General features: G+C 33.1%; 1 protein-coding gene across 1 annotated transcript; it reads right to left on the reverse strand.

The window, feature by feature from the left end:
* Positions 1-1,339: 1,339 nt before the first annotated feature.
* On the reverse strand, positions 1,340-4,155 carry LOC123664603 (UDP-glucosyltransferase 2-like). The gene is made up of 4 exons (XM_045599121.1): positions 3,319-4,155; positions 3,015-3,237; positions 2,575-2,794; positions 1,340-1,625 (listed from the first exon to the last, which is right to left on the reverse strand). Exons 1-4 carry the CDS (start codon positions 4,153-4,155, stop codon positions 1,340-1,342), a joined length of 1,566 nt encoding a protein of 521 aa, XP_045455077.1.
* Positions 4,156-15,229: the final 11,074 nt, after the last annotated feature.

A 15,229-nucleotide genomic window follows, 5' to 3' on the forward strand; every position in this document is an offset into this window, starting at 1 on the left:
GACAAAAATTCTAAACATTTGCGTCAGACCACGTCCTAGCTTTACTAGGCAGTCACAGGACTGTCGATCTGTAGTTTTAGTAATAAATCTGAGTTCATCCGTCCTGTAGGATAAGCATAATTATAATCCATGATGTTTTACAAAAGGCATGGGCATTTTAGAGCCCGTGAATGTTCATTTTTAATTAAAAAAACTCAGATTTCTACAACATAGTGTCCAAAGATCCAGAGCTGCCTATTAAAATTTAAATTTTTGATTAAATCTATTTAGATATAAATCATTTACTATTTTTCCAGTATTGCTTATATTTGTTATGCTAGTAGAATAACAAAAAGTCGTACGATCCTATGGACGTCTAGTCATCCAGAAACATCACAAGTGTGTTTCCGATCCTGTCACCGCTGCCAACACAGCGCAAACCCAGAACTTTCCTTACTCATCACAGGAACGAAACACGACATATGCGCAGTATTATAGCGATGTTTAAGAAGTAAGCGAAACCCCATTTTTCAAACGGAAGACACAAATTAGATTCGGTTAATACTAAATAAAAGTAAAAATACTACTAAGTTAATTTTACTTCATCGCAAGACACGAGATCTATCTGCTTGACACGCGAATGCAATATTTAAAAGAACGAAAAGTAGAGACTAGCGTTAGACTCCATAATTTTCTATATTAGATAAAATAAAAGGATCAATATAATAAAATATATCATATTAAAGTATGTAGATTTAAAAGACAAAGCTTTTTCATAGAAAAAATTATATTCATTTGAGATTTCCGTAAAGAGATATTTTGGGTCCATTTTAATTTTTAAGACATATCAATAATCAAATTTTAAATAAACGGTACTTGATTCGTGACAAGTTTCTATTTTAAGACAACAGGATGAACGATAAGAGCTTTGTAGTAAAAAAATCACAAACACTGATACAAAAGTTTTTATTGAAGTCATTGTTCAGTGATATTTTTATAATATTTGCATTAGTTTATAACCTAACTCTATTTTGTTTTCTAATGAATACAATTTACATAAAACTTAAAAATGTGATATTACGTAAATCACATATAATACATATACAACACAATTATTCAGAGATAACAAACTATCACAAAAAGTAGATACTACTTCATTATGTTTTTTGAAAGGTGTACTGAGTGACACTTGTGATAATATTACATTTTAGTTTCATGATATCTAAATCCATTGAACGATTAAGATATTATGGTTGAACATGGATATAACAAAAAACATATATCTCTTTTCTAGGTCATGGAAAAATCGCTTAAATTTAGCGAGCTTTTGTAACTTTTACATGTTTGAAAAATTTCGAAACTATTGAACTTTAATTTTTATACTTGATTTTAATAAATTATAAATAAGTTTGATGATTAATTTAGTGATATAACCTAAGATGGCTAAAATTGATGCTACAATGGCTACCGATACTAAAACTAATTTAATTTCATAGTATTCAAACCATGTCAGGCGAGCAGCAGGGGATTGAAGGTGATGTCCGTCGTACTGCAAGACGTGTTCTACCCACCAAACAGCTTTATCAAGAGGTTTGATAGGATTCGACCTCATTATATTTCTTAGTCGGACGATGTTATTCTTGAAGCTAAATATTAAAATAAATTAAAGTCCATGCATACCATTATGTCATAGTAATTATTCTTAAAAATCTTAAAAATATACTTTAAATTTAAATAAGTCAACCGACATCATCATCATCATCATTTCAGCCTATCAGAGTCCACTGTTAGACATAGGCCTCCACAAGTCTACGCCAATAATGGCGTCAACTCATGTGTTTTACCCATAGTCACTACGCTGGGCAGGCGGGTTGGTAACCGCAGGGCTGGCTTTATCGCACCGAAGACACTGCTGTCCGTCTTCGGCCTGTCTATTTCAAAGCCAACAATTGGATGGTTATCCCACCATCGGTCGGGTTTATAAGTTCCAAGGTGGTAGTGGAACTGTGTTATCCCTTAGTCGCCTCTTACGACACCCACAGGAAGAGGGTGTGGCTCTTTACTGCCGTAGCCACACAGAGTGTAATCGAGATACAAACAATAATTTTTGTTCTTCTTAATCTATACAAAAAAAATAAAATCGGAATGTCTGTTTGTAGTATTAAAATAGCCACTTTGTATGTGCTGCCGCTGTGATGTATACACAGTACATAAACCAAAATAACATTTTTTACCATTTTTTTCTGTCTGTCTGACTATCTGTTTGTTCCGGCTAATCTCTGAAACAGCTGGACCGATTTTGATGGGACTATCACTGGCAGATAACTGATGCAATAAGGAGTAACTTAGGGTCTTATTTTAGATATATATTTATTTTATAACTCTATGAACTGAAAAATAACTTTTTGTCAAATTCCACGCGGACGAAGCCACGGGCACAGCTCGTCGCTTTATATGAAAATCATTTTAAATATTAAGTAATAATTAATACGTTATTGTAGACCAAAATGAGCAGATATTTTGTTACACACTGGATAGTTCAGTGAACTTTACAAAACAACACCGTAAGCTTAGATTAACGTAGGTTTATTTTACCTTTTGTCTTCAATCACGGTTGTCACTGCTTCTTTGAATTCATTTTCCGTTAGAGTTAATAAGTCTAGCTGTTTTCCGATTCCGTGGTAAACGTATTTTTCAACATTATACCATTGGTCTCCCAACATTGGAATACCAATTAATGGTACTGTAGCGTCAATAGCCTCGTCGGTTGATTGTATACCTCCTTGTGTTACGAATAGTTTTACATTGGGATGTCCTGCAACGAATGAAAGTATATTATAATTTTCATTCCGTTTTTTCAAATCAATAAGCATAGTATTTAGTAGCATAAAGTAAAATTATATCACTATTATTTCTTTTACATTAAACGACAAGTTTAATGATTATTTGAAATTCACGCATTTGTCAATTCTTAAATTTTTATTTCTTACACTTTATTTTTGTTATCCATTTATTATTGACCTTAAAATACTTACGTAGTACATCAGTTTGTGGGAACCATTTTGCTATTTTAATGTTCTTTGACTGTCCCGGTAATGTATCCTTATCCCATTTCCAAAGGACGTTGTACGGTAGGTCAGAAAATACTTTTACCATAACCTGGATCTTTTCTGGTTGTAGTATAGAAGGTAAGACATTTGTGCCAAAACTTACATATATGACACCATTTTTTGATGAATCTAAATAGTTCTTGAGTTCCTGTCAAACGAAATAATAAAAAGATTAAATAGTTTCCCTCGATTTCACTTAAACCGTGTAAAATTTTTAATTACTGATTACCGTAGGTAATTCTTTAGCTTCGGCTTGATGTATACCACCAATGTACTGGATACTTGGCGGTACGGGATGATTGTCCGCCCAAATTGGGTGTTCGTTCAGGAACATCATTCGAATTGCACTACTTAGTTCTTCGTATGTTGGAACATCATTGCCGAAATGTTTCCTCATTATTTGATTGTCAAAATCCTCAGTCGATGAAATAAGGAAACTTAATGCGACATTCTTAAAAAGTTCAAATCCTTTCTCCCAAAATGTTAGATTATATAATCTTTGACTACCAGGTGTAGGATATAATAATGGATGTGTAGGCGCACCGAACATACTGTATTGCAAAGAAACAGCACCAAAAGAACTCACTATAATCACCGGTGCATCAAATATATGAGCCATTCCCATGAGTGGACGGTTGCAAGCTTCTAGTATAAGTAAATCATAATAATTTCTTGGTTTGTTCCTTATGATAGATTTCACTTGTGGTGTCTCCATTTGATAGTCGAGGACTGCTGCAAAACTTTCGAATATCTTTTTCACTTGAAGCAGTATATCATCTTTATTGCCACTGTGATGTGCTAAAACTTGTTGCCATCTTTTATATGAACCTTCTCGTACATCTATCTCCGTTAGATTTGCAGGAGCTTGTCCTTTCGGGAAGACTGGATCAGCTGTGACAACGTAGACTTCATGACCGCGCCTAGCTAACTCCTGAGTTAAAGGACGGAAGGTAACTTGATGACTAATGGACGGAGTCGGGAAATACGCTAATATTCTTGCTCCTTGTATTCCTGTCACCGATAACACAAACAGCAGGAACACCTGCGTGCGCCACGACACCGCCATGTCTTACTTGGAATTGACAAAAACTATCGCATTATTTACCATATATATGATACTTTTGTGGCGTTTTATTTTTTTATCGTATCACAGTTTTATCGATTACTAAATATTTTTTGATAAACATTCATTTCAATCGTGATAAAAAATTGTTAAAATAGGTAATTAATCTAATAAAACAAAATCCGTGAGCGAGATTTTCGATAGAACAAATGTTTATTAAATGTAAGTACGATATTTACGCATAATTAATATATGTAATTACATAGAACTATTCTTGCGTTTTCATTAAATTTCTGGCTTATAAAGTAAAGTTAAACACGATACACGATCCCGGAATTACAGGACAACCCCCGAATTATAGACATTTAACAAAAACTATTTATTGTATTTGAAGCCATTCAAAAAAAGATGAATGTAATTTAAAAAAATGCAACATTGTGTGTTTCTTTTTGGAAACCTATTTGCAGATAATGCTTATGCAGAATAGATATGAGTTGAGTAATTTTTTGTATTAATGCATGAAATAGATAGATCCCATTAAAATACTTCTTACAGGTTTTTAAACTTTACAGATAGTTTATAAAATAGCTTACCATAAAAACTAAAGTAACTCTACAAAAGTTTTTTACATAATTCCGTGCTTGTAATCAACAACACATTTCGCGTTATTCCTAAGATAATATTTTTTGTATATATTGATAAAAAAAAATACCTTATCATCTAATCGAATAAATATTGTTTTTCTGTAAGAATCTCAGATAGTCAATCAAACAATGAAAAATTCCTCGAGCAGTGCATCTTACTCCCGAGTAGAAATTTCTTCGTCTTCTTTAGAAGGACCTGACCAGGCATGCCTGATCAGGATTAGATAAGGCATGTAACGCAGATGATTTGTCTAGACCTGATCAGGATGAGATGAGATTTTCTGAACGAAAACTGAAGATCAGGAAATCTCATTTCATCCTGATCAGCCGATTTGGTCCAGTCCTTTTAAAAAACACGAATGTATATTCGTGAAAAAATTGTTTAACTAAAAAAAAGCCAATTGATATTATAAATAATATGTTACTTAACATAATTATTATGATATTTATTTCCGTTTATTTTTTCCAATGTATTATTTATTTATGTTTTTACTTTAAATATTAATTATTTTTATTTATTTTTGTTATTAATTAATTATTATTATTAATTAAATTTTATTTATTAACTTCTAATAATTAACTACTAAACACATGTTTTCTGCTATTGATTCTGTGTCTACACACTATAAACACGAGGAATAATCACTGGAATTACGATTTACCTAAGATCGCTGTCAGAAAGTAGGTCAGAATTGAGTAGAACTGAGATATTTTACATAAATTCGAGGAGTATTAGATCCACCAGTGGACATTAGGTTAGGACTATAGGTTGAAAGGAAGAGAAGCGAAACAATATACCTGTTCATTTGATTTATAAGTATTCTTAGTTTACTTTACTTCAATCACTTTTACTAAACGAGTAAAATACATTTCTCTCCATAATTTTTTATATACATATATAAACATTTTTTAATATCATATCAAAAATCGACCGTTCCAGCGGGGATCGAACCTCCATCTCCGACTTACCGTGTCTATATAATATAAGATAAAAAACGAAATTATTTAAACAATAATTTCAAGAAATGTAATGGAAGTTTCTTGAGGTGTACGTAAAAAAATTAGAAAAATTAAGAAAATTGAAAAATATAAATGACAAGTAAAAGTTACAATTTCGTGAAATGTGTGCGTATCTTTTATTTTCTGCTGGAAATTACATAGTATAAAACAAAGTCGCTTATTAAAACTACGCAACTGATTTCGATACGGTTTTCTTTAGTAAATAGAGTGATTCTAGAGGAAGGTTTATATGTCTAATACATGTATAATATATTAGAGGAACACTAATAGATTTGCAACCATGTAAAGCCGGGGCGGGTCGCTAGTTTTTTAATCATTCATCATTGGCCTTAGTCCGTCAATTGCAGACGATTTAGGCAGCGTCAGTGTCTGTGTCGCCTAGGACACTCTTCAGGAAAAAACAGAGTTGCCTAAGCATTGCGCCACCCTCTCGACCTCACTGGCTAGGCCCACAGGAACGACGAGTCGATACGTGTGGAGCCAGTTCGGCTGCAGGAGTCTTTCGCATTTTAGACCTATGCCACGAATGCTTAACAGAGACCCCATTCCGGGTTTTAAATGAAGTTTTCCTACTCCAAGACCCTGATGATTTTGAGCCAGGTTTATCCCTCGGTCGCCTTTTACGACCCCCACGGGAAGAAAGGGGATGGTGCTATTCTACTCGGCCACACGACACAGTTTTTTAATAAATATACATTTATACAATATCAACAAACCAGAGATTTCGCAACACAGATTTCTACGTGTTGTCCAAAGAGCAAATAGATAAGCAAATTACGATTAAAAACTAGATATATTAATTATCACTTAAACTATTGCGTTACACGAAAGAATTTAAATCTCTACAAAAATTTTGTAAAATATAAACCATCTGTGATTTTTTGTTCACTTTGTATTTTTTACACTAGGTGGTGGTTGTTACACGGTGGCAAACAAGCGTAAAATCCGTCTGATGGTAAGCAATTAGCATAACCTACGAAAGAGAAAGCATGAAAAGCGCGTTTTCGACCCTGTCCCCGCTGACAACACAACGCATTCCCAGAAACTGGCTACGAGTACCTTACTCACTAAGGAAACACAACAATACCAGGGAACAATATTATTTATCTGTGATATTCTATATGCCTCGGAGAGCACGTTAAGCCATCGGTCCCGTTTGTTGTAGGGAATATATCTGCCAACCCGCATTGAAGCAGCGTGGTGGAAGCTCTGTCCCTTCTCCTACATGGGGAAAGAGGCCTATGCCCAGTAGTGGGATATTAACGGCTGAAGCGATTCTATATCAGTAGAGCTTTAGCCATAGTTTTTTTTTTTAATCTACCGATATTTTTAAATAACAGCGCACCGGTTGACAATCATTTGTATTGGCCATACAGATGTTGGTACATACATATAAAAATGGTATAAATGTACTGCTATTTGTTAGTAAAAATAAATAATATATCATGTACTTTGTCCATCGGCTAGCGTCATCTGTCGAATAGCTTTGACGGCAATCAATGATACAGATTCTAATAATTGTTTTTTTTACATGTATCAATGTAAAGTTCTTAGTGATCAAATAAATACAAATAAAATAAATAAGAACAAGATGAAACATATTTCTAAAATACGCAAAATATGATAACCTCCGCTTTGTGGAGTATTTATTTCCTATTTGTTCAATAGTTTTATCAGCATCGCCATCTGGGGACGCGTTGGTATCCGTAACAAACTTTCAAACTTTCTGAAAATATGAGTTGTGTTTGGAATCCTGATTATGAAACAGTCTGCGTATTTAGTTTTAAATTAACAATGTTGATAGTAGTACAAATTAATTTGTATCTACTCATAACTTCCGCTCGATTACACTAAATTGGAAAATTATTTTTCTGATGTTAACCCTTATACCCAATAGGGTTCCGATAGATGGCATTAAAACGTCGTCATCGTTTGTTAACTTAAAAAAAAATGTGTAATAATTGCTCAATAAGTATTTCCATTCTGGGAGCCTTTCCTATAAAAATCAATAGAATCAGGTTGCTAAATTTCTTAAAAATATGTATTTTGTTTATATTTTTTATTTTTTTAATTTAAATAAATTTCAGTTTTTGCTAACTTTTTTAAAGTCAGTTAAAAAGAAATATGCACGAACCTTGGTACGTACGTTTTTTTTTTGGTGTGTATTACTTACTTTGGAAATCGGTAACAAATATTGACCTTTACTAACATTTTTTTTTAAGTTTAAGAGAAAGAAGGCAATCACAAATCAATAATTTGAAAATGATTCTATTTAAGACAGTTAATGATATTTTTGTTTATATTTGCCGAAATCATTTACCGCAAGTTTGAACTTCTTTACAACTAATTTATTGTTTTTTCTACTTTATTCTCAATCCCGCAATTCCATATACCAACCAAACAAATTATAATATAGTGAATTCTCACATGACAAACATTTGTTTTGGCTATATAGATTTTTGCCGTAGTCTGGGTGTTTGTACAGTCCTTGTGGGTCTCGCCACCGTGCCTCGGACAACACATTTAGCCGTCGGTTCCGACTGTTATCAATATCATGTACACCTGATAGCAATCGTTACTCATAGTAGGGAATATATCTGCCAAACTCGCATTCTAGCAGCGTGTTGGATTAAGCTCTGATCCTTCTCCTACATGGAAAAAGAGGCCTATGCCTAGCAGTGGGAAATTGCAGGCTGAAGCCATAGCGATATGAAATTACATTCAAAATAATAGGTTGTTGAAACCTTAGACTTAATTTTACCCAAACACATATCCAAATTTTTATATATCATTTTTTTTCTTTTCACCTTATTCGATTTTAATCACAAATAAACAAAACTCGAAGGTTACAATATTTTTTCTTTATTATTGTAAGTACAATTGGCATGATAATCTTGTTTTCGTAACGTAAGAGAAAATAAATTTCAGTGCGAATAAAGATTTTTTTGTTATAAATTTGAAACACAAACAAACACAGTGTAATTTAAAAATCACAATTTCATTTTCATCAAATTAAATAAATCTATAACGTAATATCTAACTATGTTTCTTATCATTACATTAAGCCCAATACTAAAGTTCACGTTAAAATGTATATAATCGACAAAACATAAAATATAAATATAAAAATATATATATTAGGTACAGTATTCACAGCTTGGCAAAAAAAAGGTGTGGAATAAGTGAGGCAGCCCGAAATACTACGTGTCGACACTATTTGATACTTGTAATTTTTACCATTAAATATTCGGATGTAGTACCTAATAATTACTTGAGATTAGTAATGTTTACTATTTATTGTTAATTAAAAGCCTTATTGCTGAAATCAGATAGAGGATATATTATTCATTATTGTGAAAATCTGATATCGCTGCTTACCGCTCTGCGAAACAGGTGTGAGGTATGTATGTATTACAATTTACATAATAAGACGGAAAATCCAACAACACGTTTTATGTAAAATTTTACTGAATTTTTGTATTTCAATACATAAGTTCAAACCCCGGTCTTGTAAACAGATTGTTGTAATATATATAGTACCTATGTAATAAGGTGAATTAAAAATAAAGTTTGACGGCTGTCAGTCCGTATCTAGCAATGGTTGTTTTACTACACAGATCATGCAAGTAAGCCGCGTCAACGCCGCTGTACGTCACTACTATGGATGTGTGCAGTCACGTGGTGCAGTACGCAGTGTGCACTGCGCACGCTGGTTGGGTGACGCTTCATTGTAATTGGTTATATTAAGTGCCGTTTCATTGTAATTGGCTATAATTTAGAACACAAATGCGTTACGTGTGATAGAAAAGAGATAAAATGCTGTTCTGTCTTCGTTGCACAGCACACCCATCGATCGTCATACCTCTGGCAGCCATAAATTTAAAAGAAAAGCGCAACCATTACCTTTTGACCGCCACGCCTCAAAACCATTCCCGTGCCCTGTACGCCAAGGCATAAAATAAACAAAAATACCTACGAAAAAAATAGTGCTGACAAGAGTCGTTATCGAGTACCACACAGTGACTTGTTCTTGTTGGTTTTTATGCAATAAATGACTACTTATATAATCTAGGAAGGTTTATTTTTTAATATTTTTCTTGTGTTATCTTGCACTCGTTATATATACTTACAACAACATAAATAAAAAACAAACATTACAAAAATAATCGTAGTAAAGCACAACACTCTTTTCTATCGCCATGACGTCATTGTCACGACTGGACGACTACGGCGCAGCTGACCTACGGTTATGAAACTCTCTTTAGAGACGTCCTGTGTCGCACGCAAGGAAGCCGCAGGCTATATATCGATTTCGAATCGAATCGATATATACATGAAAAGTAATTTAGAAAAAAAATAACCAAATTCAAATTTGTAATTTTTTTACCGATTTCAAAAAAGGAGGAGGTTACTCAATTCGACCGATTCGATATATATTTTATATTTTTTTAATTTATGTTCGGGGATAACTTTGTCGTTTATGAAACGATTTTGATAATTCTTTTTTTGTTGGAAAGGAGATAACCCCGGTATAGTACCATGCTAAGGAAACCAGGATTTTATAATGAGATCTCGAAAATCTGCATAACTTTTACTGGGTGCACCGATTTTGATGATTTTTAATTTAATCGAAAGCCGATGTTTATCATGTAGTCACATTTAAATTTCATCCAAACCCGATTACAACTTTTTGATTGATCTTTGATAATGCGTATTTACTTGACTATTTTTTCGTCTACCTACGTTGTATTACTTGTCGATATAATTGAAGTCAGTTTTTTTCGTTTGCCTGCAAACACAATTATTATCTTATTAGATAATAGTTTATTATTTAAGGTTCATTAGAACAGTATTCCACTGTGCCCCGTTCCATAGTCATAAGGCCAACGTTTTAAACGAGTTTTATAAAAACTTAGGTTATTTTTTGAACTTTCCACACAATTGTCTCAAATGATTAAAATTAATGAAAAAAAAAATATCATTTACCTATCCTTTAAACTTTTTTACTAAAAAGAAAGTACTTTGAAAAGAAATCTCAACTTTTGAACAAGAATAATTGTGTTTGCTCGAATACAACGTAGATCGACGAAAAAATAGTTAAGTAACTACGCGTTATCAAAGATTACTCAAAAAGTAGATATCAGATCTCAATGAAATTTATATGTGACCACAAGATAAACATCAGCTTTCGATAAAATTAAAAATTATCAAAATCGGTACACCCAGTAAAATGTTATTACGGATTTTCAAGAGTCGCTACGCGCTGTAATTGGTCGAAGCGTTACCACACGAATTAGTTTAGAATTCAAATTTTTATCGACACTGTTCCATAGTGCCCCGTGTTCCATTGTTCCCCAACTCAGTAGTTGATCCGATGAAGCAAATTAATATAATCGGTGCGGTCGATGCCAGCCTTAGTTTAAAAGAAATATTTACATGCGTTAAATATTTTTTTGCTTAAGTACCAAATAGTACTAAAACAGTACTGAGTAAGTAGCAATATTTCAAATCAAATATTTCACGACACACGACACGACATGGGTCTTAGAAAAAAAGCTTTTATGAGAGTGGGGGTTAGAGATGATATTGATGCTGCCAGACGATTTTGAGAATGAGAAAGAAAATCGTAATTTCGCTCTTAACCTTAGTTAAAAAAAAAGAAAAATATATATTTTTATTTTATTGTATATTATTAAAATCATCGATGCCTTCCAAAATGCGACGATGTTCTAAGGTATCGCTCGTCTTGCACTTCACTAGTTTTCTCGCTATTCGCTTATGACGTCATCAGCGTGTCGTCTATACTTGACAACGGCGTGCAGAGAACGGATTAATGAATACGGGCTAGAGATGCGCCAGATTTGAGATATCAGATTTATTATGGCGATTTGATTGATTTTAGTTGATTTGATTTTTTATTCATTTGCTATTTATGTGTTAGCTGATGATAGTTTTATGTTTTTTACCTTTTGTTTTATTCAAATATTAAATTATTTATAGAAAATATAACACGTTTGAGTTGAATTTTGAATAGCTAATTGCAAAAATGACTTGTAATTATGATTTTTTTAAAGTGCAATAAAGAATATATAAATCATCTATACCATTTTGACTAGCCCGTTGGCGCAGTTTGTAGTGACTACAGGTCAGCGGTGCTTTCTGCTCCGGAGGTTATGGGTTTGATTCCCACCCCGAGTCTGGGTATAATATATATTTATTTATATGTGTATTATTTATATGTATGCTTATCAAAAAAAAAATAGCTATACCAGTCAGCTGTTACCTATAACACAAGCATTAAGTTGCTTACTTTAGGAACAGATGACCGTGTGTGTATGTTGTAAATATTTATTTATTTATTATTTATTTATACCTCTAGCGTCACATCCCTAGCGGTCAACTATAGACGACTTCGGCGTTCTGGACATATCATTTACGTGGAATAAAAATGCATGTTTTTATTTCAATGTTTCTCAGTACGTGTAGCTCTAAAAGACTTGTTTTTTATACTCAAATGTTGCGGGGATATTCTATTTTCATAAATGTTGAATTAAAATCGTAGAAATATTTTTTTAATAATTTTATTTAATATTTTTGCGGTCCGGGTTTTTTGTCACCTATAGACGTCACTGGCGCACAGGACTCGCGAGCCCTTGTCAAGTATAGGTGACTACGGCGGTCAAAAGGTTAAGCCGACGTAGCACCACTACTGTAGTCTTAAAAACCGCGTACTAAGTTCGCACGTCTATCAGCCCCTTTACAGGCTGAATCACTTATCTAATATTAAACTACCACCGATTCGGAAAAAGATTCGAGCTAGAAAAACCGGCAAGAAACTTTATCAGATCAACACTAAAAATATCAACTAGTACGTATATGATATCTACAACTGATTTCAAAATACAATTTATAACCAAATAAACTCAAGATATTCAATCATAACAACATTACTATATTGAACTTCGTCCAAATAATAATGAAAATGCTACGCTTGCTTAAATATCCGTATAGAAATATTATGTTATCTATTTAACTGTAAGAACTGTGACCTCGCAGTTCATTCATTAGAATTTATAGCTTTCACTGTAGCCAAGATAGCATGGATCATTTCACCAATGTCGTGTCGAATGCAGCTGATACAATGAAGATTAAACGGTGCTAGATTTTTTTATATCACTTGGTCAGCAACAAGCTTATGGCCTACCTTTATGTGTTACCGTTACCTATATGTTACCGTTATTTTAGAAATTTATTTATTTTATAACTGCGAACTGAACAACAAGTAACAACTAGTAATTAATATAATTTTATAGCCTAAATGATCGACAAGACAAGAAGAAAATTAAATAATAATTATGGATGATCACAACTTGTACGCAAGCTCTTGGTCTAGGAAACGGATAAATGTAGCCTAAGTTACTCCTTACTATATCAGCTATCTGCCAGTGGAAGTCCCGTCAGAATCCGTCTAGCCGTTTCAGAGATTAGGCGGAACAAACAGACATACAGACAGACAAAAATTGTCAAAATGCTATTTTTGTGTATGTATCGTGTATACATCCATATGAATTTAGTAAAAAGCGGTTATTTTAATATTAAAAACAGACGCTCCAATTTTATTTGTATAGATATACTAAATTTATATTTTATACTATTATCGGCTCGGTGAAGATTGACTTTAGGTTCGGATCTTAGACCACAAACTAAGCAGCTTTACATTTACACAGCTCAAAATTAATAATTTAAATTATTTTTTTATTTGAAGTAAATACAAGAAGAAGAAGAAGAAGAAATATACTGTATTGTGCATATTACAAGCCGACATAACATACATCTTTAAAAAATAAAATTTGCAAAACAATATTATGCACAAAGGCGGTCTTATCGCTAGGTAAGCGATTTCTTCCAGACAACCTTGGGGTAGAGGAGATTTTAAAATAAAAAGAGTAGGGTTATCAAAAGGCAAAACAGAAAATTAAAAAAAAAAAACAAAGTAGATCCTACAATCTAATAATACAATAATATATACATATATATATATACATATATACATATACACACATATATACATACATTATAAATAGATAGTATATATTATAAACATATAAAGAATTAAATACACAAATAAATACATACCCATTACATTATATATAATATATAAATAAATAGTATATATTATAAATATATAAACAGTTAAATAAACAAATAAATACATACCTATTACATTAATTATCAAGTAGATAATAGTTAATCATAAATATAAAATTGAGTAATTATCGACAGCACATTTACGAATAACTACGAGTAAACTTACTAACACAGACCAGCTTTTCACTAACAATTTAGGTAAAAATCTTTAAGTAGCTTCTTAAATGATGTAAGAGTTTTAGCCTCCCTAATACTTTTAGGCAAAGCATTCCACAGAATGATTGACTGCACTGTAAAAGAGCAATTGTAGAAAGCAGTATGATGGATAGGTATATACAGCGTAGTTGTATCATTCGAGCGCAGTGCCTTGTCAGATTCACGCACTACAAACTTTTCTCTTAGATACTCTGGGGCCCGGGGACTTTTAAGCACATAGTAAAGCAGCGACAGCATTCTAGTATTCCGGCGAAAGCGGATTGGCAACCACTTGAGCTTTTTACGAAAGTCGGATATGTGATCGTATTTTCGCAAAGAAAATACGAATCTAATAGCTAAATTTTGGAGCCTCTCAAGTTTTGTCAGTTGTTGCTCAGTAAGGTCAGGGTAGCACGCATCGGCATAGTCGAGATGAGACAGGAAAAGAGATTCCGCGAGTGCAATTTTAGTAGAAGTCGGTAGCATGTATTGTAAGCGTCTTAACGAATGCCAAGTTGAAAACATTTTTCTACTCACTTCTTTAATCTGCGTTGTCCAGTTCATATTCTCGTCCATGTAAACGCCAAGATTTTTAACGCACTTACTATATGGTATGGAAGTGTTATTGATGAGCACCGGAGGTAAAGAAGCCCAGTCAATCCTCGAAATAAAAGCCCGACTACCCAATACTATAACTTGCGATTTCACTGGATTTAATTTAAGACCATAACAGCGACACCATTCAGCTACAGCAGCAAGATCTTTATTAATTATAGTAATAGCCCCAGGCAAGTTTTCGAGGTCAGACTGAGCATAGATCTGCAAATCATCTGCATACAAATGGTAGAGAGAAGAAATGCTATTCGTGATGTTGTTAATGAAAATGGCAAATAGAAGAGGTGATAAGACGCCACCTTGAGGCACACCGACAGGCAAATTAGACCAAGAGGAAAGATCTATTGCCATCTTTACTCTCTGCCGGCGCCTCTTTAGATAACTACGAAACCAGTCAATCACTGATGGAGATATGTTAAGTGAACACATGGTACTAAGAAGTACGTCATGATCTA

This window comes from Melitaea cinxia, chromosome 22 (assembly GCF_905220565.1).
Source record: "Melitaea cinxia chromosome 22, ilMelCinx1.1, whole genome shotgun sequence".
In the NCBI taxonomy this organism is placed as follows: Eukaryota; Metazoa; Arthropoda; class Insecta; order Lepidoptera; family Nymphalidae; genus Melitaea; species Melitaea cinxia.

What these genes read in the sequence shown, in the direction of transcription:
- LOC123664603 (XM_045599121.1), bottom strand. Translation starts at nt 4,155, where the DNA reads ATGGCGGTGTCGTGGCGCACGCAGGTGTTCCTGCTGTTTGTGTTATCG. An exon ending in AAGCTAAAGAATTACCTACG is followed by an intron (nt 3,238 to 3,318) that starts GTAATCAGTAAT and finishes TTCGTTTGACAG; the next exon opens with GAACTCAAGAACTATTTAGA. An exon ending in CCCACAAACTGATGTACTAC is followed by an intron (nt 2,795 to 3,014) that starts GTAAGTATTTTA and finishes CATTCGTTGCAG; the next exon opens with GACATCCCAATGTAAAACTA.